Raw genomic sequence first — 25,256 nt, forward strand, 5'->3', positions numbered from 1 at the left:
GCGTTTTGATCATCATTCCCACACATCCCTGTCAGTCCCCTGCACTACACACTTACATCTCATTTGAGGAGTTATTGATGCCCCCTTACTACAGTCATTACCTAGGGTCCCAGTGAGGAGTCTCATTTAGAAGTAATTGACCTAATTTTTTTTCTTTCATTGCATGTGGTCAATGATTACCCTCTAGCATAGGCTCTTCTCGGGGAGGATTTGTCTAAACTAGTTGGAACCAGTCAGCTTGTGTTTTAGTGTTTATAAAGTATAATTTATTCAAACCAGAGGGACCGCCTGAAATCCATCACTTGATTTGTGTTCTTTTGCAGGGACTGTATTTAGGTGAGTATTGTTGCCGATGACGGGCTTTTAGAAATTCTCATATCCTGTTTTGTTTTTGTCATTTCTTCTATAGGGGAGCAATGTAATGGAGGACCAGGACCTGAGAGAGATTGGGATCACAGACCCAAGTCACAGAAAGAAGATTTTGCATGCAGCACGTTCGTTACCCAAGGTGAAAAAACATCGATTACTACTTCAGTACTCATCACAGCGTAGTATTCAATGTCTTGCATTGCATGTGATGTTAGATCACAAGGTGCTTATCTCCCCTTAATACCAAGGCAGTAATGCAGTGATGGAAAGTCATTAAGTACATATACCCATTCAATGTACTTAAGTACAATTTTGAGGTACTTGTGCTTAACTTACTTTATATAGTACTTGTTACTCCACTACATTTATCAAAAAAAATAGTTACTTTTCATATTACGATCTAACATAAAAAATATATACGATAAGCTTATGAAATACAATTCATTGTTAAAAGATTTAACCAATAGTCTCTATCCTCTTTTGCTTGTGAACTTGTGAAAAAGTGATTTCCCCTCTAAACTTGTCAGAAGGTTTCATTTAAATAACTTTTTATGTTCTTTGGGGCCCAAGAAACTAAGATTACCCAATTACCCAACCCCATTTCACAGAAGATAAACGTCCACAGAATGAATAATGAATATTTTTGTAATTTCCTCTCATTAATTATCTCACAACCCCCCACCCCCCACAGATTTATCTTGTCGGGGGGGGGGGGGTTGTGAGATAATAGTAAGATAAAAGTAATATCCATGTACTTTTTGACTGCAAGATTTTACTTATCATTTTTAATTGTAGCAACTTCCTTTAAAAAGTCAGACAGGTAAATTGGTAAAAAAAAAAAAAAAAGCATATAGGCTCAGACGTTGTCCCTCAGAGCACCAGTGAATGATTAAGTCTTATAAATCTACAGGTGAAAGCGCTGGGCTGTGACGGCAGCAGCTCCCTGTCCTCTTGGCTGGAGAATCTGGGCCTACAAGAGTACTTGCACAACTTCCTGGCCAGCGGCTACCGCTCTCTGGACTGTGTCAAAAACCTGTGGGAACTGGAGATTGTCAATGTGAGTCACAGTGACGTACATGGACTAGGAGGAGTATCAGAGGGTGAAATTAGTTTTATATGGTGTTACAGAAAATTCAGGATAAGGGACACGTTTGACAGTTTACTCCAGCTTTGTTTTGGGGAGGTAGGGAACTCAAACTTTGAAGGTGAATACATAGAACTTTGATGTTGAATATTGGGGAGGCTGTTTCTGAAGCTTCATACAAACCTGTTATATTTAAGGTAGTGACGGTTTAAGAGGAGGTTAAAAGAAAAAAAATCAAAATGGCAAAACAAAGGCTTTATTGAGAATTATTTAGGCATTTAGGGTCTCATTTAAGGCTTGATGACTTAAAGGAAAGTTAATTAGCAGCATCTGATGTTTCTTGGCTTCCAATGTTCCAGCACTTCTGCTTCCTCAATGCTGCCCTACATGTTTACTACATAATTCCCTCTTTCCTCCAGGTGCTAAAGATCTCCCTACTTGGACACAGGAAACGCATCATTGCTTCCTTAGCGGAGAGGCCCTATGAGGAACCTCCAGTCAAGCCTCCTCGTTTGTCTCAGATCAGGGTGAGGAACCACAGACTCCTACACTGTTTTACAACTTTCAAGTGTATCTGCATTTCTCTTTTCCTACACTTTAATATGACACGTGTGGTAAGAATGGATACATAATAGTTTGATGGTTTTCCTTCCTTTCAAGCTTGGCTCTGTTAGTTTCAGTCATTCACATTTTGCAGGGTTTTTTGTGATGGGTCAAGCACTGTAACGTACTTCATGGGACAATTAACCACGTATGACTCTGTTTTTCCAGTGCCAAGACCTGCCAGGATCCAAGACCTCGTCTCCCCTCAGTCAGATAGAATCCTACACGGGACGCTCAATGGACCCTCTGCTGCCAGTGGGAGAGCCGGGGAGGAAAAAAGTGCCAGATGCTGATTATGACGTTACCCAAAGATATCGTAGTGAACGACATAAATCACATGTATGTTTAGGTTTATCTCTGTCCCTCATTTCATCAGTACATTGTATCCTTCAGTATGTGCTGTAGTGATTATAGCGGCCCTGTTCTAGTCTTATCATAATCTCTTTCTTTCAGGAACGGTATGAAGAACGGCATCGAGAGCCCCGTCTGACCCTGCGGCCGCCTAGTCTGGCAGCACCATACGCCCCAGTCCAGAACTGGCATCACCAACCTGAGAAACTCATCTTTGAATCCTGCGCCTACGAAGCCAATGTACGTTTCCGCCTTACTCCTTCTTCCACGATGCAGTTTTCATTGAACATACACACCAATATCTCTCTTATTGCTTTGTAGTACCTCGGTTCCATGCTTATTAAGGATCTACGGGGTACTGAGTCAACGCAGGACGCCTGTGCCAAAATGCGGGTATGCTACAATTTTCTTATCCAATCTCAGGACACCAACACAATTATATAAGCGATGGATAATCACCTTAACGTCCTTTCTTTCGTGTCCCTCTTTCCTCCAGAGGTCAACAGAACAAATGAGAAAAGTCCCTTCCATCGTCCTCTCGATCACCTACAAGGGTGTGAAGTTCATTGATGCAGCCAGTAAGGTTAGCTACTACACACGTACACTGCCCTGCTCTGTCGATGTTTACTTTTTAACCTTGCATGTTTTTCGAGTCATAATGTTCAATCAAAGTGAACCCAGTGCAAGTGTTTTCTTTTGTGGTATTTATTTAGATCAAGCTTCTTTTCTGTGATTGTAAATGTCATGCCATGTCAGATTTGTTCATGTTTGCATATCCTGACGGGGGAGTAAGTTTGCTCATATTGACATTTATTTGACATTAATAAAACTGTATTTCTTTGTATGGCTACACTTCACTGTGATGGCTGTGAAACATTATTTGTGCCTCAGTGCCTCTTCTTTACTGACTGTTGCTTGTCGTATTTTAAATCATAATTTATGATACACAAAATGCACCACTTATAGCATTGAAGTTCTGTGTGACATATTTTGTTTGTGTTGTGATAATAGCATCTACTTTCTACTCGTTGCAGAACATCATCGCAGAGCATGAGATCCGAAATATTTCGTGTGCAGCCCAGGACCCAGAGGACTTGTGCACATTTGCCTACATCACCAAGGACCTGCAGACCAGCCACCACTACTGCCACGTGTTCAGCACAGTAGACGTGGTAAGGACGCCCTGGCAGTCTCGTCCCCCTGGGGCAAGAAAACACGCTGGTCTATCTGTCTTGAAGGTGAATTATGTCGGCTGGTTTTTTTATGCACATGAGGTGAAAATACTACAAGGAGAATTTCTGGTGAGTGTTGAAAATGTTCCTCTCTGGTAAATTTGAATTCCTCCAACATCACCTCCCCACACTTAGGATGAGGAGATGTGACCGCCGTCCCCGGTCAATATTGTTATCTCCAGACTGGCCTATCTCCACAAGGTGTCACGCTTCAGTTGGAGTTGATTGCCTCCTTGTAGACACAGTGCTACTCTGGCGATGATAACTAGCCCTCCATTACCTACTCTGTGCCCATGAGATATGATGATTATCCTGCTATCTGCCTCATAATGCAGCCAGGGTCATTCCAGAGTAAAGTCAGCCTAACAATGCTCAGTTTCCTCTGCGGGTTCTCTGAGCTCTGTGATGTCCTCTGTGGGGCTGAAACAAGGGGCTTCCCCTTGCAGTGCTAAAGAAGCTTGATAACCGTCAAAGGCCACAGCAGCCATTAGATCAGTTATTTTAAAATGTATTGATCATGGTGCTGCTATCAGCCTCCGCCAGACACCACCCTTGTCACACAGAGAGGGAACACAGAGCAGATCACGTCAGGCAACAGACACACCAGGGCATTGAGTAAACGAGAGACGTAGTCGTCTCAGGGCAGATTTTTCATCAAAGGATATGCAGATGATTTCAGTGCCCTGTGTCAGATTCTACCATATGATTGCTTTTTCTTCCCCAGGCATGTAGTGTGAAGTTGGAATCCTCTGTCTTTAGTCTGAGGTGCTTGTTCATATCTGGAAGCTCTCAGGATATAACAATAGAGAGCAGTAGCAGCTTTAATACTAAGCTAAAGCGGAGGTATCCAGTTCAGGCACTTCTCCTTGTTATGCAATTTTGTTTTGATGAAGTCTTAGACGTTTTGCTGTCTCACTGTAAGCTGCGGATTGTGTTGTTCTCTGTGCTGGGAGGCTGGGAGGCTGGGAAAATATTTAAAAATGGCTGCCTACCCTTCTTTTTTCACCCTTTCTGTATAGAACCTGACCTATGAGATTATACTGACACTTGGCCAGGCGTTTGAGGTAGCCTACCAGCTGGCTCTCCAGGCCCAGAGGACCAAACAGCACCAGAACCTCCCAGTGGGATCCGGTGCAGAGGTTGTTGAGACCAAGTCAAGTCGACCTGTACCCAAACCACGAGGCAGTGTAAGGAAGTCAGGGGTGAGTTGGACATCAAACATGTCAAACAAGACACAATGTACAGACATGGAAGGGTTTAGTGGCAGTATTTTAATACCAGCACAAAGACTACTTCTGCTACTGCAGCCCCGGGACTGTGTGAGGTGAAAGGTACAGTGTTCTGTAATTTATGTAAAAACAATAGAAATTTAGTTATTGTGGTTGGCCTGCTGATCGACACATCCAGCAGTTGGAGCAGCAGCAGTGGATGTGACGCACAGCCCATGGAGGCAGTTAAAGTACTTTAAAGCCAAATGAGCGCCCAATTGCAATTTGCATCAAAATTTGGACTCTCTCTTCTCAGTCATAACTCAGTCAAATCTGAACACACAGACATGATAGACCTATTTTTAGATTGAGATGGACTTACACTTCCTGGGGACGTCATTATCACTCTTGATTATCACAGGTATATTGCAAACAGGAGCTGCTAATGGCTAATCTGGCAGCTTTTAATGGTGCCAGTTTATAAATTACTTTTGTCTGAGGGTGGGGCCACAGTGTCAGAAATGAAGTGTTGTTTTAACATCTTCAGACTTCCTTCCCTTCTCCCCCTTCCTCATGCACCTTGGAAGAAGGTGAAGCGTTGCCAGAAATCTCTACTCTATGTACCTGATGTAACAACTAATGTTTTTAGGGAAACATAATTCTAGCCTTTTCAAATCAAATCCACAAAACACATTAGACAAGTCTTAGAACATTTGTATCAGTCTACAGCTTTTCACATCATTATGATTACACTGTGCTGCCGTTTGTCTGGCCATTAGCATTAAACCATTAAGAAGTGAGCTTGTGCTGAATATAAATGAGGTAACTAGACCTTGGGGACCAGTCATACACACATCTCCGGCTGAAGCTTAATGAACTGAACAGAGTCATGTAACAATGTGATGTTTACTGTCACTCCTCTTGTGTTTGCCTCACCTTTGTATTTTTGCTAAATACATTTTATACCTTTATTGAAACAAATGCACTTTTCCAGAAACGACCTGCCTCATGCGCCCACACCCGTAAGCTGCCCAGTACAACCCCAGTCTGACTTGTGTTGGCTATTTCAGACCCCTCATGTCTCATGCTATGCAAATCTGTGTCAATTTCTCTCTCTCTTTTTTCTCTCTCATTCCTTCCTCCTGTCTGTTTCTCTTGTGTTATTTCCCTTCTTCTTCTTCTTCTTCCTCTCCTCTCTCCTCCTGGCGGTGTTTATCTCTCCCAGGACTCTCCTCCTCTCGACAGTCGTTGCTGTTACTGTTACACCTGCACCACCCACCGTCCCTCCTTCCTACCGCTGCACTCTACCAGCCCTGCTGCCCAGGTGCTGCCTTCACACCCTCGTCTCATCCTGTCCCATCTCGGTGCTCTCACACTTTGCTTCTTTTTTCTGCCTTCCTATCCCCCCCCCTACCATAAAAGAACATAATTCTCCATTTGTGTTTAACCCATTTTGTCTTTGTGAATATATATTGTTATTACTTTCCTACACTTAGCCACATGTGGACTGATGAATGCTTTGAAAATTACTTTTAACTCAGCTGCCCTCTAGTGACAGTTTGGCAGAAACACACAACGCAAGCAATGTTAACATTCACAGAGAAGCTCATTCAGTGGTTGGGTCTTAATGGTGTAGCTGTAGATTGAGTACAATGTCCTAAACGTATTGTTAGTGAAGTACACTACTTTGCAAAAAAAGTACACATTTATAAGCAGTTTATATAATTTAAATAAATGGTTTATAACACACTAATGTAGACATTTAAGTGTTCATGAATTTATTCATAAACAATTATAACTTCTCCTGTGAGGACATATTTTATATTATAATAACTATGTTTTACTATATTGTCATTCATTAGCTGTTACACCAGCCTATACTTATGGGTGACCACAGGAAGAGTTATCTTTGTTGACAAATGTTGTCAATAAACACCTAATGTAATAGTTAAAATGAATTGTTTTGCTTTGCTATGGTTGGGATGTTACTCCTTTCATTCTTATTCACAAACACAACTTTAAAATTTGAGGTAAATGTCAACACAAGACACTGAGGCCTGTTGGCAATAGGATGTATGCATTATATAATATTCATATGCATGAAAACAGTCACTGGACTTGATTGTGAGGGTCCTTTCCCTCTTTGATTCAGTCCCAAATGTCACTGACTGATTTTAAACAAGTTACTTGTCTAAGGTGCGCTGCTGTCGAGGGGCCACAAGTTTGATGCCCTCTGTCTGTGTTTACAGGGGGACACAGTGGAGCAGGAGGGGGATTCTCAGTCCCAGGGCAGTGCCATGTGGCTCGGGGACCCCAAGGAATCCAAGCGCACTATCAGTACTAAGTACGAGACCACCATTTTCTGAGTGGAACCCCTCTTCCTCCTGACCTCTGACCTCTGGGTCCGGTCTCACCCCTCTTCCTTTCCCCCCTTCTGTGTGCCTTTCACTGTGACTCTTCCTCTGTCCCTCTCTCTGGGCTAGGCCCCTGCCCTCTCCGGTCTCCCCTCAGCCATCACTTGTGTCTCCATCTGAAAACAACACAACCTGCGGCAGTTAAACAATACTTTTATTTCTCTCTTATGCTAAACCACCACTACTCCTACACTAGTTATTGCTTAGTAGTGCAACCCTTCCACTTTATCAGCTATCTTCTAGCTGGCATCACTCCCAACCTTTTCTGTTTTTCTCCTCTCTGTTTTACCCTGTATGCTTCCTTAATTCTGTGTACAATGCTTCCTTTTTTCCCTCTCGTCAACATCCCACTATTGACTCTTGGTGATAAGCTCTTTTTTTTTTTCTTGATGCTTTTCCTGCTCCATTAGGCGACGGCCACTCTGAGGCTTTTCACTCTGATCTTTCAACTCCTGACTTCTCCCTTGAGTGCTGAGAAAATCTGATTTACCACAGCCAAGAATGACCCACTGCTCACATCCTGTACCTGGATGGACATGTTTCCTGAGGAAACTGAGACACTGGTTCTGTAATTCTATGCGTCAGGTGGACTTTAGCGGACTGTTTCTGTTCAGTGGGATTCAGAGGTTGTGGTGTTAACTGAGGTTACACCGGGGGATATTTTTCACTGTCAGCAGCCTGCTCAAAGCCAAAGGAGGCTAAGATCCTAGCACTGTGATAAAGTCCTTACGGAGCTAATTAGTAAGCATTTTGGGGGGGTTTCTAGAGGGGAAAAAGGGGGGGAACAGAATAGGGCATAGAGGCTGATCTGGACCCGCATGTAAGTGGTCCTTGCTGCTCCAGAAAATAGAAAGTCCAAACCTTCTTAGGACTGGCATACCCTCCTCTGTTTATCAATCTGAGCTCCCGGATATAAACCTGATGCTTCCTCTGGAGTGAACTAACTGTAACTAAGCACTTTTACCAAATCCCCAAGTGTGTAAGAAAAAGTGCAACTTCCTCTGTCCTGTCTTTTTTTCTTCTTTTTTTCACAACAAATGCCTTCTATGTTCATCCTGTCAGCATTGCCTTTCGTTTTGTCAATCACACCAGGTTAATATTTCACGGCTGCTGGTAAAAAGAGTTAATCATTGTAAAGGGAGGGTTATCTGTCACCATCTGGCTGTTTGTGCCCATTAGTACCGTGTCATTTTTTTCAACTTTATTTTAACCTCACTGCTTTGTGTGCGTGTGTCTATGTCCCTTCCCTATAGCTGAACACTGGTGGCCACTCCCCAGCCTGTAAGAAAGGACAGAAATGAGCCCTGTTGCATGGTGGCGTGAGATATTTTTGTAAGGAAAGTGACCCACTTCCCATGCGGCAGATCGCGCCACCAGTTTTGGATCGTGCTCACCACAGTAACACACGGGCCTGGAGACAAACGGACGCAAAGCTTTGAGCACTGCAAGGCCCACCAGTTCTGACCTCACCGACTTCATCACTCCACATGCACACACCCGCCTCCATTTAGCTTCCTGTCCTTCAGAAAGTGATGGTTGTGCCAGTCAGATGTATTTAATATGCTTTATGGGTTTCCTGTGGAATGAATTGTTGCCTGCTGACACCTATCAGGCCTCCCTCACAGAGAGTTAGTGTTTACTCTTTCAGGGAATGTACCTGCAATGTTTCCATGCAGAACTTGTAGTTAAAGGGGAAGTGGCTAAGATAAGGAACTTTATTGGGTTGTTTTTTTTGTTATTGTAATACAAAGGTACATCAGGCAGAGACCCTCACACTGTAGGTACACATCCCTTACTGGATTTTTCGTCCTGTATCCACACATTGTAGCTTCTCATCTACAGCATACATGTATAACTGTGATATACAATGTAATCTTGCACGGGAGGAACCAAACTCAAAGGGCAGAACTGACACTACAAAGACTGTTTTATAAGAATAATATAAGATGGGGTGGCTCTTATCTGAAAGTTTTCTCTCTTTTATGTTGTCTGTTTTAATTGTAGAACAGTTACATGTCCTAATGCTGGAACTGGATCAGGTGTGGTTCACTGCAGTTCTCTCTCTCTCTTGCTCCCTCCCTGTTCCTTTGTTCAGTTAATCAAGACAAGATTATTCACCAAACCTGCCATGCAGGCTGGTATGTATTTAAAATTCAACTGGAAAACAGAACAACAGGGCACAGCATGTTTCTCTTAGCTAACTCCCAGTATGTTGACTGTTAATGGTACTGCTCGTCAGCCAATGTGTATATGAGTACATAGTCAGGTTGTTTTGGTTTAACTGTTGTATATGTGGTACGTTTTCAGGCCAGTACGATAACTCTATGGTACACTGTCTTCAGCTCGCTGGCGTCGGCACCTTCAGCCATCAGCCCGGTCCCGTTCTGCTTTTGCACATTGCTATGGATCAGGAGAGATATTTTGGGACTAATCTGATGACAATGATGAGAATGATATTGTACATGAATCTAGCTGTCTGTATTTTGATACTTGAATGATTTTTGCTTTTATATATATCTCTATATATATGTATATGTATGTATGTACGTATGTAATTTTTGACGTTGTCAAAAGAGAGAAAAGGACTATGTCTTATAAAGTTAAACATATCGTGAATAAACACCCTGTGATTTAAAAAAATAAATAAAAGGCTGAGAAAATAATGACTCAGAAGAGGACCTCACTTCAGAAAAAAAGATTGTAAATAATCTTGGGCTTCCAGTCTTTTTTATGATTATTTTTCATAATTGTACAACTAATAAATGGCGCAATTAGACATGCTGTCCGTGTTGACTCTTTATTTGTCCATTCACTGATCCTTTTTAATCTTACCAAAGAACTTTATGCATTCTTTTTCCCAACTTTGACAGAACTTTCTTTCATATGTTGACAATCTGCCATTCTGTTTCACAGCCCAAGGCGACGCTGTGTATTGATGCCTTAGAGTATCTCTATTTATCAGAGGGTGAACAAGGTCAGTGGATGTGCCAGGATGAAATGTTTGGTCTCCACTCTCCATTCCCATTTCATAAACCTTTCTTTGCTGAAGGATGGACAGCAACAGCTCAGAGACGGTGCTGGTGTAATATAGTGCACACAAGCTTTTGTCAGTATGAACAACAAGCTACTAGGAGGCTGCAGTGATATTCCCAAAAGCATTTTTTTAGGACAGACATGTTTCTGCAGTATATTTCGTTGCATTTATACTCATTGTCCAGCATTACACAGTATCATTAACTATCATGGAGCAAAGGGGTTTTCCTTGCCCACAAATGTAGCTCTGTGAAGGCTTTTAATAAATAGTGTTTTTGCAAAAATTAAAGTTTGAAACTTTAATTTGAAAAAATGCTAACAACCACTGTGTTCTGTTTTTGTGTCTTTGTTTACTTTTATTAGCTGAGATGAATTCAAATATTGTACATTTTCCAAATTGCCCCTGCTCCAGGTTGTGCACTGGCATTATTTTTTATCTTTGTTACAAAGGCAAAGAGTAAACAGAAGAAAATTACTACAGCTATAATTCAAATGCCAACTGCTGTGAAATGTCAACAGTAACTCATTTAACAGTTGCCTCAAAATAATTCCGGAGCTTGTGAATGTATAAATAGATGGTAAAATACTTTTTTATATAACCGCTCCTACAACCAGTTGGTGTTTTCATATTTTCCTAGTGTCTCATTCTAAAGAACCAAACCACATTTATGTTTTGGTTGAATCTAAGTCCTAATACTGGATTCAGAAAAAAAAAACAGATCTAATTATGTGGCACAGTAAATAATTGTGTTATTTGATTTCTAAGCCAAGTTATGCTTTTTTTTTCTTTTGGAAAAACAAACATGACATGTGGCATTACCTTTAAATCACCTACACTAAAGCTGTTTCATATCTTTGATGCAAATATGTGACTGCTGATATGTAAAAAAAAACAAAAACAAAAAGGTTGAATTTTGTAACATGACATCACTGGCCATCATGAAAACATCAACAGATCAGATGGTGATGATGATTTCTTTCAAACTGACACAATCTCCTCACGGCGTACATCTTGTACTCAATAAGTCAAACAAGCCATGTGGTATTTGTTTATAGGATAGTAAAAACAGGATGATATTTTATGGTACCCCTTTCTGATAAGGCATACTTTATAGAGGATTTATAAGTAGTAAGTTTATTACCTATAAGCTGTATAGATTGTTTATAAGCCATTAATAAGAACAAGTTTAGTGTTAACAGGTTGTGAAGAATCTCCTTGCTGGTGCTTATCCTTTCTATTTGGTAATGGTGCGGCTATAAAAGTAATCAATTAATCGGTTTTACAGTTTCTAACAAGCCCACAAGTCTGCAGTTACAAATGTTATTAATAAAGAGTAACCCATCAACACTGCAATTGTATATGTTAATACTTCTTGCTGATTAGCCTAATAAAAGACATGTTCCCACTTATAACCCCTTTATTGATGGTGCCTTATTAGAAAGTGGTACTGATATTTATACATTAACACTGATGTTGAACTTGAGTGACCTTTGTCCGCTCACAGCTGATATAAGTAAACACAGTTTAAAAATTATTTATTTGTGGGCAGAACAAGGGATTTATAGCCATACTCTCTGTGGATGGCTATGGCGGTTGATCACTCGACCACTTTCGTCCAGACTGAACTATCACAGTCTATGAACTATGAACAGTTATTTGAGGTTGACGTTTGTGGTTCAAATTGAAATATTTGCTACAGATATTCAAGGTCAAGAGGATAAATTCTATATTTTCTCCAGCATCACCACCAGGTCAAAGTGTTCAGTTATTTAATATAAAGTCGCAACATCTAGGTGATAGATTGGGATAAAATGTTGTGCATACATTCATGGTTTCCAGATGATGACATCTACTGACTAGCATGTTTAGTACCTCCTTGTCTCATCCAGTGAGAAAGCAGCCTAATGCACAGCACAGTATATGGTAGGTAGATTTAAAAATATTATGAATTCTGATTAAATTCTGATGTTTTAATATTCTGACTTTTTTGCTATGTCAGAAAACACCTATGTGGCATAAATTCTGAATGTGCAGAAAATTTGGAACATGAGCAAAAACACAGAAGCTAATAATATCCAGGAGTTTATAGGGGAAGAGGTCACTTCCCAAACAAAGATGCGGGAAGAAGATTAAATCAGGCTTACATGTGTGTTGACTCAGCAGGGATGATATTGACTGAGAAAAGATGATCTACAGGAGAAACATATCTGACAGCAATACAAAATGCCTGAAAGCTTTACTGCATATTGTTTTAATTTTTTGTAATTTGAATGGTCACCTGCTGCAAGAAGTTTCTCTTTATATAACTGGACATGTCTACCATAAATTGATGCAGAAAAGGCAGAAAATGGTGCTGAAAATGTCCCCAGAATGCAGGAGTGTTTAATGCTCAAACTTTTCTGGGGGAGGAACCCCGGACACCGTGATTAATACGTCTCCCCTCCAATGTTGAAGCAAAAAGCTCTTGCATTTCAACAACAAAATTAATCCATAAAAACAGTCTCTAAAATCACATACATTTTCTGGGGGAACATTCCAATACCTGGTTAGGTTTGGTCTCCAGATTTAGGCTGTGATGTCTGGAGGTTGGAAAGTATACTTATTAACCACACTTATTCATCATTGACCATTAGGCCTATTATTGACTTGGGTTTTTATCCATAACTGTTTAACAATTGTCTGCTGAACTATGAACAAAAGTCTTGATGACCCTGATCCCTGCAGTGGGTAATGTCAAAGAAGGCCTGCTCATAAACTGCACTGTCCTCAGCAAAACTGAATGTTACTCCGAACTAAATTGAAAAGTTGGCAGCCCTGATACACCCGCTTAACATCAACATGGTAGCATCATCTGGGTTGCGTTCACCCCGCGACCCTGTACGCAGGATAGGCGCTTGACGATGGATGGATGGATGGATGGGTTGCGTTCATTTGGCTGCTGTGACTCCATTGGCTCTTCCTTGGAAATGTCTTGATCAGGCGTTCACTGGTTGGCCACACGGTTCACCTGGCTGCAATTATTTCCCACCTGTTCCGTCAGTGACTTCTGGTAGTGCAGCAGCAGTGCAGCTGCTGGTGTCGGAGGGGAGAGAGGTGCACCACCGCGTTGGACTGACCTGAAAACAGCGCTCTCTTTTTATGTATATATTGCTAAATATACGCACAGCTGTACGGTTTTTACCGAGACTGTCATCTACGGTGAGTTATCAGGAAATCATTCTGTTTGAAGTGAGTGCGATGTTTGTTTCTTCTTTGGACACAGAGGAGTTACAAGTTATGAGGAACAAAGTTGTTGCGTTATTTTAAAAGCCCATTCGCTTTACCTGAACATGTAATCACCCTTGTTTAGACGTGTGTATTTGTAAGTTATTTTCTGAGAACAAACCATGACCTCTAGTTATAGTTTTCTAGGCTTTTAGTTGATTTTCTTCCTGCAGTTGATGATGTTTTACCAGTGTGAATGACCCTATTTGCACAGATAGCGTCGTACTGTGTCAGTTATCAGCAGTTTGGGTCGAAGGGAGATGAATTGGAGGGACAGTGCTGCTATTAGATTATAAAATTATTGATGCATTACTGTGCTCATTACTTTAATATTGCAACTCCTAAAGGTGGGGCTAATTTCCCCCTGGGGTCAATATAGTATACCTCATATGTTATGATTTTATTAGCCTAATCAAAGTAACTAGTAAGTAAAAGTATTAAATTAATATAGTGGTATAAAAGTACAACATTTGCCTGAATGGTAGTGGAGAAGAAGAATAAAGTAGCAGAAAATAGTACAGTACTTGAGTAAATTTACATTCCACCACTGTGGAAAGATGGGTGGAATACTGCCAGTGTTAGAAATATTCCCACATATGATCAGCATTACTAACATTTCAGCCCACATTTCTTTTCAAATATGACACACTGATCAAGAGTGTTTAATCATTGCATTTTAGTGGCTTAGTGAGTAGAGGTTGAGTCAGGGAAAGTACAAATATTTGCACATAAATGTCAATAATAGTCATTTTAGTGGGACAAGGTGCCAAGCTAAACATTAATGAAATAGTTCTGTTCACTCCAGCAGGTTGTGAGTTGCACAACCTGCTGGAGTGTTGTTTACTGTTACATATTAAACCATTTCTCTGGCTGCCCTTGAAGACATACTTCACATTTTTCGACTTCACATGTTAGCCCCTCCTATTTTGGGGGGGGCTAACACACTATAACAAACATGTGCTTTCCACTGAGAGGAAATTAAATACATCAAAGACCTGGATCCTCCCTTTTTATAGTTATAGCATTTTTATCTGCTAAGGTGTAATTCGGGTGCAACGCCCTGTCACATCAGAGCACTCGGATGAATTTAAGAGTTGTCTTAAAGACATGGAAGCAAGCAAAGTGACATTCCTGTCGCTATTAAATGCTGACTCAGCTGTGGGTGTAGAGCTCTCCCATTGCTGCCCTACAGGTTTTCTGCCCTGTTAAAGTTTGAGACGTGTTGGCTGCCAACACTTCAACATTTTCCTCCTTGCTCTGCTGATCTGCATAGGCTAATGGGGAGGGAGAGTAATTAGCAGCTGTTAGAGTTGTCACTAGGAAGCCATGTGTGCTTAGTCAACCAGCTTTTGTTTCTAGAAAACACATGCAAATGTGGGTGATCTGGTTTTTCCCTGTCCTTGCTATGTCTTCATGTCAACAAGCCCAATGTCATTGCTCTTTGCCAGTACTTTAGAGTAGTGGTCATCTGAGCAGTCACAAAGTCATCTGAGCAGTCACAAAGTCATTGTAATTATCTGTGTCTTATCAAGTTTTCTCTTTTTCTTAAAACAAATCGGGGAAAATATGCCAATGAAATGAGAATATTTCTCAGTCATTTTATAAATCTTCTAAAGTTTTCTTTTTCTTCATTCAAGTGCTGCAACCTGCCTTGAAGTAGATTTCTCATGGAAACAGTTTGAAATTCTCACTTGTTTTAAGAAAGGTTTGTGGGGTTGAATTGTTATCGAAAGATATTTTGTACCTTTTCAGGCCTCTAAAAATCCTGCAAATGAAACGAAAATTGAGTAGGAAAATTGCTCATATGGAAATAGACATCTCTCCTCTTTACCACCATCTACTGCAAGTCATACACTGACTATGGAAAAGTATCTCATACAGCCCAACATCAAAAATCCTGAACTAAGGTGTCAAGAACCAAAAAGTTTAGGAACTACTGCTCTAGATCACAAAAGTAAAGTTAAATGTTTATCCGTGTTTAAGACGAAATTATGTCCTCTCAGTGGAAAGCACATGTTTAGTAAAACCAAGGCCAAAGCCACAATTTCAGAATACTGATGTCTAAAATATGATGATTCAAACATCCAGAAATACAATTATTTGATTTTCATTAGCATTTATATATTTAGTTAACTGTTCAGTTACATTTTATGTAGAAGAATAACATTCTGGTGAAGAAATACTGAATCAATATGTTGTTTTTAGGCATAAAAGTAGTCACATAGAAATAAACGGAATACTTGAATATACCTTTTAAATGCTCCCCATGTGTTTTTGTGGGAATGTGATTCCCCCCTCGGCTCTGCTAAAAAACCCATATTCACAGAATAAAATACAGAAGACATGATCTCACTGTCCTCTATGGTCACTACAGCCCTAAACAAGGGACATTTTATTTAATCATCATTATCTTGCAGTTTTAAAATTCCTCTGATAAATCTTTCAATTTGTTTAAGCTGCTGTCATGAAATGTACATGCAGTCCATTACAAGAACCCTCTCCGAAGCTGCTCCCATTTTTCTAGAAACATTTCTAGTATCACACATAATTGAAATTTGATCTGTCTTGTACTGGCAGAGGGATGTATTGTTTATGGTGAATGAGTGCCAGCGACTGTGTCGTCCTCGGAGGAACTTCATGCCCCTATAATTACTGTGATAACTCACAGACTTCACACAGTGTCAGACTTAAAGGCTTCATGTCGCTTTGGAGGCTAATTCGCAGACAAACCGTGACACTGACTCATAAAGGGAATATTTCATTCCGTTGCTCTTATGTATTTAATCAAACATTCTCTCAGATAAGAGAACAAAAAGGCAGCTTTGCCCTGCTTCCACAAACACACCTTCTGGATTGTGCAGCTGAGGCTACATGATGAATAAGTCAGATAACCAGTTGTAAAGCATCTTGGGATGCAGTATATTGCATTTGTGTGACCTATTTAGCCAAAATTCTCTATAGAGTTGATGAAATATTCTCCCTTCATGCTTCACCCATTTATCATTGTTGATGGTATTTGCTTCTATCGCCTGCTAATGCACTTGTGACAGCAATTCATTCAATTTAAGCACTTAAAAGGGAAAGTAAGGAGCTAAGAACTTTGTTTCAAGTAGCCTTTTCTCTGTGGTCTTATGAATTTATTTACTGCCTTCTTTTATCCCTTCGGCAGATGAGGAGTCAGTAATAATACTTTGGGTTTTTGGCTGGCATGCTTTCCTCATGCCCGACCTGCCAGTAGTAATATGTACAGGATGTAAGGCAGGAAACACAAGTAAGCAGTGTAGGGCTTCGACATAACAAGGCATTTCATTTGTTTTTACAGAGTGTACATGATGTGAAGTATGTCATGCGTCTTCACAAACAAAGATGAGCATTTCTCGCTTGATTGCTGAATCATAATGACTGGAATACCAATTATTAACGCGCTTAAAGCATCAGTATTTGATTTTCAGGTATTTGTACAGCATAACCTGAGCGCTACAATGCAAAATATCCTCTTACCTCCCCTCCTAATATATGTTGCTGGGATCATTTAGAAAGCAGACCTTGCTACAGTTTTTAATGTAATAAACCATTAAACGAACGTCAGTAATAATGGAAATGTGTTGAATTCTGTTAGCACAATATCTTAGGGCCACAACTAATATAATTATTTTTATTATTGATTACTCTGCGGTTTGTTTTCTTGATTAATCTATTTGTATATAAAATGTCAGATCCTGTCAATAGGACGAATGACAATGGCAAGCTGAACCTGTTTCAGTGTCCACACCTGACTATTGTAAAAAGCTATCCTTTTAAAATAATAAAGCCCCAATAATCTATGGGCTTCATATTAATCCCAGCCACGTCTAATGTGTAAATAGAAAATGTTTACTAATTCATCCATTCATTTATATAATGACTCAATTAGCATAAGTGCTTATCTTTCATATATCACAGTGAACTCTGACAAAATATTTGACATCTTAAATAGGACAGCTATTACATTACGAGGATCATTTTCATCATTTAGCCATCCGCTGTAATTTATGGCATCCCTCTATCACACTAATGGAAATATATGACATTAATAGTTGTTGCTGTGATGTTTACAAACTAATTTTGTGACCAATGTTAAGCCTCAAATGAAGGCGTCATCTCATATTTACTGGCTGTATGAGATCAGTCTTTGTATTTGACAATATGTGTAAAGTTAAATGGACATTTTGTGATGCGGAGAAAGCGGCGCCACACATCTGATTCCATTTTGGTCTTTTTGTTCTGACATTGTCTCGTTGACCTTTTCAGATTCTTCCTCAGACAGATTTGTGGTGATGTTTACACAATCAAAAGAGGACCATGAACCCCGATTCCTGCTCTCATCCTCTTCCTTATGCGATGCCGAAGAGTGACACGTGGCCAGGCGGCATTGCCATGGAATCCTTGAGCAACATAGACAGTGCCGGTAGCTGCGACAGTGTAATCAGCATGAACTCTGGCTATGTGAGTGCTGCTGTAAACCTCCTCATCCCTGTCCAACTGCCTCTGTTGCCTGTTATCTGAATAAACACTACTTTTAATGACGCTCCTGTCCTCTATTGGAATGGGGAACTGAAATGTGTGCATCAGGTTGTAATGATGTCTGCACAGACATTTACAGGCTGAGTGATGATGAGAGGAAGTTAATCTGTTTGAGGTTAAATGCACTCATGTTTGTTAAGAGCGAGGCCTCCATAGGGTTCAAGTGAGAGTTTGCTTTAAAGATGACCTGCAATGAGAAGGTTTCACGTTGTTTACAGATACCTGCAGTCACCTGCAATAAATTCTTCTGACAGGCCAGTATAGAATGACATATAGCCAATAACAGGACTGGAGTAGTATACATAATAATATAATAATAATACATTTTATTTGTAATGCACTTTAAATTTAAGACAAACCTCAAAGTGCTACAGGTAAGATCATAAAAGCAAGGTAAAAAAATTTCCATAGATGCACTGGTGGGTGAGAAGTGAGACCTTGTATTCAATCCTAGCAGAAACAGGAAGCCAGTGAAGTGAATGGAGAATGGGTGTGATGTGTTCGTACTTTCGCACTCTCATCAGGAGAGCACTAAATTGAGCACTAAACAACTTATAGGATAGTCTCTCATTTGAAATGGATCGTGGGTTAAATGGAAGATAGAGATTTCTGAATGTTGAGAAACCACACACACACACACACACACACATATAATGTGTCTAATATGTTTCACATTCTCTTATTTCGTGTTCAGAGTGAAGACAGCATGGAGCACTTATCTGCGGAAGAGAGGGCGTGTCTCATGTATCTGGAGGAAACGATTGAAGCGCTGGAGGTGCAGGAGGACAGTGGCATATCCAATGATGAACCAGAAAGGGGTGAGCTGGCAACAGGGTCATGGGCGGCCAAGGCTCATTGATGCATTGATGCCTCGACTATTGCAATGCCCTCCTAGTGGGTCTTGCAGCTTGTGCGGTGAAACCCCTACAAATGGTTCAGAACGCAGCAGCGCGTCTGGTTTTTGATCAGCCCAAAAGGACTCATGTCACTTCATTACTCAGTGACCTCCACTGGCCACCCGTGGCCTCCCAAGTGACATTCAAGTCAGTAATGCTTGCATATAGATTGACTGCTAGGTCAGCACCCTTCTACCTAAACTCCATAATTCATGTTTATGTTCCTTCTCGGCCACTGCGCTCCTCCAGCGAACGCCGCCTAGCTCTGCCATCCCTACACACGAAGCAATCTCAGTCCCAGCTGTTCTCATCTGTGACACCACGATGGTGGAACGAGCTATCACATGCCATCAGAGCAGGGGCATCCCTCTCTAACTTCAAAAAGCTCTTGAAAACTCATCTCTTCCAAGAACATTTTCTATTATATCACCTCTAACTTGTAATTTGTAAGCTCTTCTTCTTCTATTCCCTTACAATTATCTTGTATTGATTGCACTTTTTTGTTAACTCCTACTTCTTTCCCTAACTATTTACCCCATTGATACGATATGTTATTATTAGCTCTTACCAGTATGCCATTTATTGCTGCTCTTACTAGTATGTATTTTCAGTTGTAGATCTTGTGCTGTATATGTTGTTCCTCAAATGTAAGTCGCTTTGGATAAAAGTGTCAAATGAGTAAATGTAAATGTGGGGAGCGAAGGCTGGCCCATGTGGTCTGATAGGTCAAATTAGTGAAAAAGTTGATGCTGGTTGTGAAAGGTGTCCAAACACATTGCATACATAGTGTCCATGCCTTGAAGGGTCAGGGCTGTTTTGGTGGCAAAAAGGGGAATGAATGAATGAATGAAAGGAGAAGGAATGACCAGCAGATGGTTATAAGATTATGGCTGATCAGTGTATGTATGTATGTATGTATATGCACACATTTTACGGTAAAATAAAAGCAATAACTGCAATACTAACTGCAGCAATTGTGCTTTTCTTTCTTAGACATTTCCAGTTTGAAGTCCAGAGCAGACCAGAAATCATACATATCTGAGCATCACGCTCTAAATCAATCCACAGAACCACAGTCCTCTACTGCCTCTGCAGCCAAACTGACAGATCTCGAAACATCGGTAAACCTCATGACTCAACCCAAACCTCCAGTCACTGAATCAGTCGCTGGTTGGGAAATTCCCCCATCAGCTAATCAGCCGCAGGTGTGTTCATCCAAAGATGGAGTTGGTAGTCTAAAGATTGTCTCAAGTGAAAGGTTTTGCCCCAGTCTGTCCACTAAGGCCTCTGAGATAGATCTGGGTCTGATCCCTCCACCCTCAGACTTCATGGATGAGCCAGCCCCCCCTCCTCAGCCAGAGAAAGCAAGAGACCTTCGTCCATCTGCAGGAATATCCAATAACAAGTCAGGAGCAACTGTTGACGTGGAGCAGCTACGCCAGAGAGCCTCTGTGAAGAGAATTTCACTGAGCTCATCTGTGACCCAGGAGCCTCCAAACAAGCCTCCAGAAGTGAGTCATTTAGCCAGCAGCTCTGGTCCCCAAATACATCCTCCTCCTGCTACTGAGCCAAGAAGTCCACCTGCTGTGGCCCCTAAGCCCAAGCTTCCTCTCAACATCGTTCTAAAGTCACACAAGGCAGCAGCGGCTGATGGCAACTCTGGGCGTTCAGTGCCCACTAGCAGTGACCGGCTGTTGTTAGACCCCCAGAAGGTGCGCATTGAGGCCCTCCGAAAGCTTGGCCTGCTTAAAAGCGATGAAGCAGATTTAGGCTCTGCCGTAAGCCCTAAACTTTCCCCCAAAACTAGAGCATCATGGGCAGCTCCTCCTCCTCCTCAAATCAGCGCTGCAGCTCCACATGCACCACCTTCAACACCATCTTACACCCATGTCAAAAGCCCACCTCCTGCCTCTGTCCCTGTCCAGTCTGCTGAAGCTGTGTCACCATCAGGTACTTCTACAGCTCCTGCAGTCGAGTTTCCTGATATTTTCCCAGTACCTGATGCTTTCAGTGACTCCAACGGATCTCTGCTGTCAGATAATGAACTGTCTACTGTCAAAGGTGTTTCAGAGGCCGCAGTCAATGCACCGGGGGATTTACCTCCTCTCTCCGCTCCTGTCCCTTTCAACAACCTAAGCCCACCCAATGTCGTAGGTGTCAAGTCAGCCACCCTGGAGCGCTGTGGCCTAGGTCTAAGCCACTATATGGCAGGTCAGGACTTCGATGAGGCCAGCCAGGACATCAGCAGCAAGCAGAGCCCCAGCCATCTGCGTAACAGTCGGCCGCGCCCCGCCTCTCTGGGAAGTGGGAAAGAGCTTTCAAGCGCTCAGGGAGAGGGTTCCCAGGCAAGTTGTGCCGCCAGCAAAGGGTCGGATTCCCGGAGGTCCGCGCCTCCTTTCCAGCACCCAGCAGACTCTCAGAAGCTGCCTCGATCGCAAGGCATCAGTGTACTGATCTGCCCTCGTGCAGAGAATGGAGATGACCGTCGCGAGGCCCTGAAGAGGCTGGGGCTGCTCAGGAACTGAGGCATCGACACCAAATCTTAAAACCCCTCTGACTGCCACGGACTCCCTTCGGATACTATATTTAAAGGAACATACCAGAGATTGATACATAATTGATGAAGACATTCCAACTATTTTGGGAAGCAGCTTAACCACACGTGTGCATTATCTTTTAAGCTATTATAACCAGAGACTGACTTTAATACATTGAATGTTATGTCCACACTTGCATCCCCTTTTTACTCATATTTAACAGCCAGATATACAGTGTTTTATTTCTCATAAAACTGACGATCGAGGCATTTTGGATATTCACTGACTCTCTCGCTGTCGCTGTGGTGTTTATAAATTAAATTATGTTACTTTTAAGAAGCCATGATGAGTTGTTTTGCCATTTTAATGTTGCTTGTGATGTACAGGTTTTGTAAATCACTGTTTGCTTTCAAAGTTATCGGTTTGCTGGTTCCTCTCTTAGTTCTCCTTTTAAGAGACTTTTAAAGGTCACTTTTGTTAATAGTTTCACTTCCTGAAATTCTTTGGACTTTTTTGTCTGGCTTTGTTGACCACAGGAAGTTTTTTTTTTTTTTTAGTAAGCACTGGCTAATATTCAAATGTTTGTGTACTTGGGCTGCATCAGCGCAGTTTGTCAAAGCCAAGTCTGCATTATAATTTCAGGCTGTTGATTCAATGAATAAATAAAAAAATTTCCTGCATTGCTAGAACATCCCTTACTATAACTCAAAGCACATATTCAGTGCCCACTTGATGATAAGAATCTAAAACATTTGGTTTGCACGGTTGTATAGTGACGAACATGTAAATACTCACAAGCTTCTTACACAGCAGCTATGTTTAGTGTCACTGTGGGTCTGTCTGTCAGCTGCACACAAGCAGATCGAACACTAAGCTCTATTTTAAATACTGGATCATATGCTCACTGTCCCTGTATTGCCCACAAGTCACACATTTCTTTTGTGTGCATTTGGAATATGTCATGTGTTACTCTCTGGTGACTTGTGAAACTTGGGCCCTCATGTGTCATGTCAAATCACGAGCTGATGACGAGAGAACTGGTGCAGCCTGTTTTCTCGCCTCCTGGTTTATTCTTTATCTAACACCTTTGCTGCACATTTGCGAGCAGACGGTCTGTCTGAAAAACACTTTTATCAGTGCTGCAGTCTTTTAGAGACAATCAGATCTCTCTTTCCTGTATTTGCCATTAAGGTCACCCACTGCTGTGAAAATGAAGCTCAACTTGAAAGATATGTCTCTATATTGGAATTAATACCAGGTTGACACACTGTAGAGTTGGAAGAGAGCACAGAAAAAGTGTTTGAATCAACAAATTGTTCCATTTTTGGAGTAGAACATAACCTGGCCAGTGTTGCAAAGGTTACCAGTACTTTGCTGGTGGAGTAGTGTTGTGTGCCCAAACTGATAATCATTCAATCAATCACTCTTATATTTTATTGTGCAATTAGATGTACTTATTGGTGTGTCATCTCTGAATGACTGCATCAGTGCCAAGTGCTACCTCATCTGTCAGTGTTGTGTAGACCTGGTCTACACCATAGTCGGATTTGAATATTGTTTTGAACATTTTAGTTTAAGATAAAACACATAATTTGCAATAAAGATACATTAGACACTGTTTATTTTACGTTCATACCAATCACTAAAAGGTAGCAGGTCACAATTATCATTGGTTTTGCATTATTGCTAGTTTAGCTTATAGCGAACATCGTTCTTTACTGTAAAGCGGAAAGAAGAGGAGGCAGTTACGTGCTGTCAAACCAACACAGGTTGCTTTGTGCTGCTCGGTGGCATGTTGGTATGTGAGCTATCTTCACTTTCCACCTGTCTGGTGTCCAACTGCCAGCAGATCTGACTGACACCTCGGTGACAGTTCCTGTCATGTTATCCTAGTAGGCATCATAGATCAGCTGCTATGAATAACATGCAATATCACTCTGCATACCTTGCTCAATTCTCAGTGTGAAGTTACTAAGATGGAATCTGAGATGAAGAAAGAAACCAAAACCGAATTTATGACTCCTTAGCTTTATGATAATGGTTATGCAAAATTATTATATGATAGCAAAGACAAAATATGTTTATTAGTAGGGTGGGATTATGCTTGTTCATACCATTATCATTCTACAGCTCAAGTTTTCAAATAGTGCGGTGCGGCCTGCAGGGGGCACAGGAGAGTTGAGTTAGTTAGCCTATAATTTGGCCCAGTGATTTGGTCTGCCAATTAACAAAACAGCACTCAGTTGGAGCAGCAGCAGTGACAAACACCTTATGGAGGCTATTAAGGTACTTTAAAACCCTCAGCGCAACAATACGCGGCAGAATTGATACTCTTTGTACTCAACTCTACTACTCAGTCAAATCTGAACACACAGATATGATTCGCATATTTTTAGATTCGTGACTTCGAATTTACGAGGATATCTTGTCGCCTATAAACGTCCATAAATTCGCATAGAACTCATAGAAAAAAAAGACTCTTTAACTCCACTACTTCCCTGAGAATCATCACGTTTTTAAGTGGCCTTCAGTGTAGAAATAATCCAGTAATATATATTTTTATACATACATCCAGGAACTGCTAATGGCTAATTCGGCATATTTTAATGGTGCCAATTTGCCTAAATGTAAAACAGTGTCAGACTTTAAAAAACCCTGTTATAAAGAAACAGGTCGACCACTAGAGGGCAGTCTAGATTCATGCGTGTGCCTGCACAACCATGATTGCTGCAACCAGACTTCCCCACTGTTGGCGGCTCATATGATAGGCAACATTTGCTAATGTGCACAGACGCAAGAACATCACATGCTGATGAATACACTGCAAACAGACTCCGCTCTTTACACAGAGGAAATGATGAATTTAAACACGTCTGCTTGTTTATATCACAACTTACATGGATCCAAAAATAGTGGAAAGTGGAAAGGGAGTAGTGGAAAGTAGTGCATGACACATTTAGTGTTGTAGCTAGCAGATGTATTTTGTTTGCATACTTAAATTTTCTTGAGTTCTAATCTTTTAAAGATGATTCATTATGAAACTTGCAAAGTCTTTTTATCACACTCATTTATATATCAAATGAGGTGATAACAGCAGATAATTTGTTGTTAAATGTTGAGGACAAGACTGTATTTGCTGTGATTTCGAGTGGTTTTAAATTCAATAATTCATAATAAAATGTAATATAATAATTGTATTCTTATTCATTTACTTAAAGGGAAAATGCTGGGGAAAGTCAGTTTTGCAGTTATTTCAGCCAAGGGGAAATAAGTTCGCATCAACATGCCCATTGCAGCCAAAATCAATGACTTTAACTCAATTTCCATTTTATTTGCCTCATATTTCCAAGTCTTTTTGAAGCTCAGTCATTCAGAATGTGGGTAATAATGAAATTGGTTTGCTAATTAAAATTAATTTGGTTCAGCTGTTGATCCATGAAGCATCTCATAAAACTGGCTTTTGTAGGGGAAACAGGAACTGTTACGTTTTAGTTTTTTAGATTTTCTTACAGACCTTTATTTGTAGAGTCTCGGGAAAGAATAAGTTTTAAAAATATATATTATTTTTTACAGTTTGGTTTTGTACTGCTTATGAGGTGAGACGAGGCCTGAACCAGCGTGACTCTGAGCGCTCGGCTTGGTCCTGAGCTGCAGTTTTTATCTTTTCAAAAAAAAAAAAAATTCTCATTCAGTCTCATTCC

General features: G+C 40.8%; 2 protein-coding genes across 13 annotated transcripts in view; both read left to right on the forward strand.

Annotated features, from left to right (window-relative positions):
- Positions 1 to 10,042, forward strand: part of LOC119905259 (ankyrin repeat and SAM domain-containing protein 1A-like) — a 61,590-nt gene extending 51,548 nt beyond the window's left edge. For 7 of the 12 annotated variants that reach the window (XM_038722088.1, XM_038722090.1, XM_038722096.1 and 4 more), the window contains 11 exons: positions 410 to 508; positions 1,280 to 1,426; positions 1,873 to 1,980; positions 2,225 to 2,395; positions 2,510 to 2,647; positions 2,729 to 2,800; positions 2,904 to 2,990; positions 3,442 to 3,579; positions 4,659 to 4,841; positions 6,073 to 6,171; positions 7,097 to 10,042. In XM_038722088.1, coding sequence (XP_038578016.1) covers positions 410 to 508; positions 1,280 to 1,426; positions 1,873 to 1,980; positions 2,225 to 2,395; positions 2,510 to 2,647; positions 2,729 to 2,800; positions 2,904 to 2,990; positions 3,442 to 3,579; positions 4,659 to 4,841; positions 6,073 to 6,171; positions 7,097 to 7,213 — 1,359 coding nt within the window. In that variant the 3' untranslated portion in view covers positions 7,214 to 10,042. The remainder of the gene's footprint in view (positions 1 to 409; positions 509 to 1,279; positions 1,427 to 1,872; positions 1,981 to 2,224; positions 2,396 to 2,509; positions 2,648 to 2,728; positions 2,801 to 2,903; positions 2,991 to 3,441; positions 3,580 to 4,658; positions 4,842 to 6,072; positions 6,172 to 7,096) is intronic. The other 5 variants (XM_038722091.1, XM_038722092.1, XM_038722098.1 and 2 more) reach the window with 5 other exon arrangements.
- A 3,251-nt stretch (positions 10,043 to 13,293) lies between these two features.
- On the forward strand, positions 13,294 to 24,747 carry LOC119905261 (specifically androgen-regulated gene protein). Its single transcript, XM_038722105.1, has 4 exons — positions 13,294 to 13,493; positions 17,850 to 18,044; positions 18,817 to 18,940; positions 20,012 to 24,747. The coding sequence occupies exons 2-4, from the start codon at positions 17,901 to 17,903 to the stop codon at positions 21,541 to 21,543; spliced, it is 1,800 nt and encodes a 599-aa protein (XP_038578033.1). The 5' UTR covers positions 13,294 to 13,493; positions 17,850 to 17,900; the 3' UTR covers positions 21,544 to 24,747.
- The last annotated feature ends 509 nt before the right edge of the window (positions 24,748 to 25,256 follow it).

This window comes from Micropterus salmoides, unplaced genomic scaffold (genome assembly GCF_014851395.1).
Source record: "Micropterus salmoides isolate LMB-PRFRI ecotype aquatic unplaced genomic scaffold, ASM1485139v1 Ms_hic_scaffold_16, whole genome shotgun sequence".
In the NCBI taxonomy this organism is placed as follows: Eukaryota; Metazoa; Chordata; class Actinopteri; order Centrarchiformes; family Centrarchidae; genus Micropterus; species Micropterus salmoides.

What these genes read in the sequence shown, in the direction of transcription:
- LOC119905261 (XM_038722105.1), top strand. Translation starts at nt 17,901, where the DNA reads ATGAACCCCGATTCCTGCTCTCATCCTCTTCCTTATGCGATGCCGAAG. An exon ending in TCAGCATGAACTCTGGCTAT is followed by an intron (nt 18,045 to 18,816) that starts GTGAGTGCTGCT and finishes TTTCGTGTTCAG; the next exon opens with AGTGAAGACAGCATGGAGCA. An exon ending in CAATGATGAACCAGAAAGGG is followed by an intron (nt 18,941 to 20,011) that starts GTGAGCTGGCAA and finishes TTTCTTTCTTAG; the next exon opens with ACATTTCCAGTTTGAAGTCC.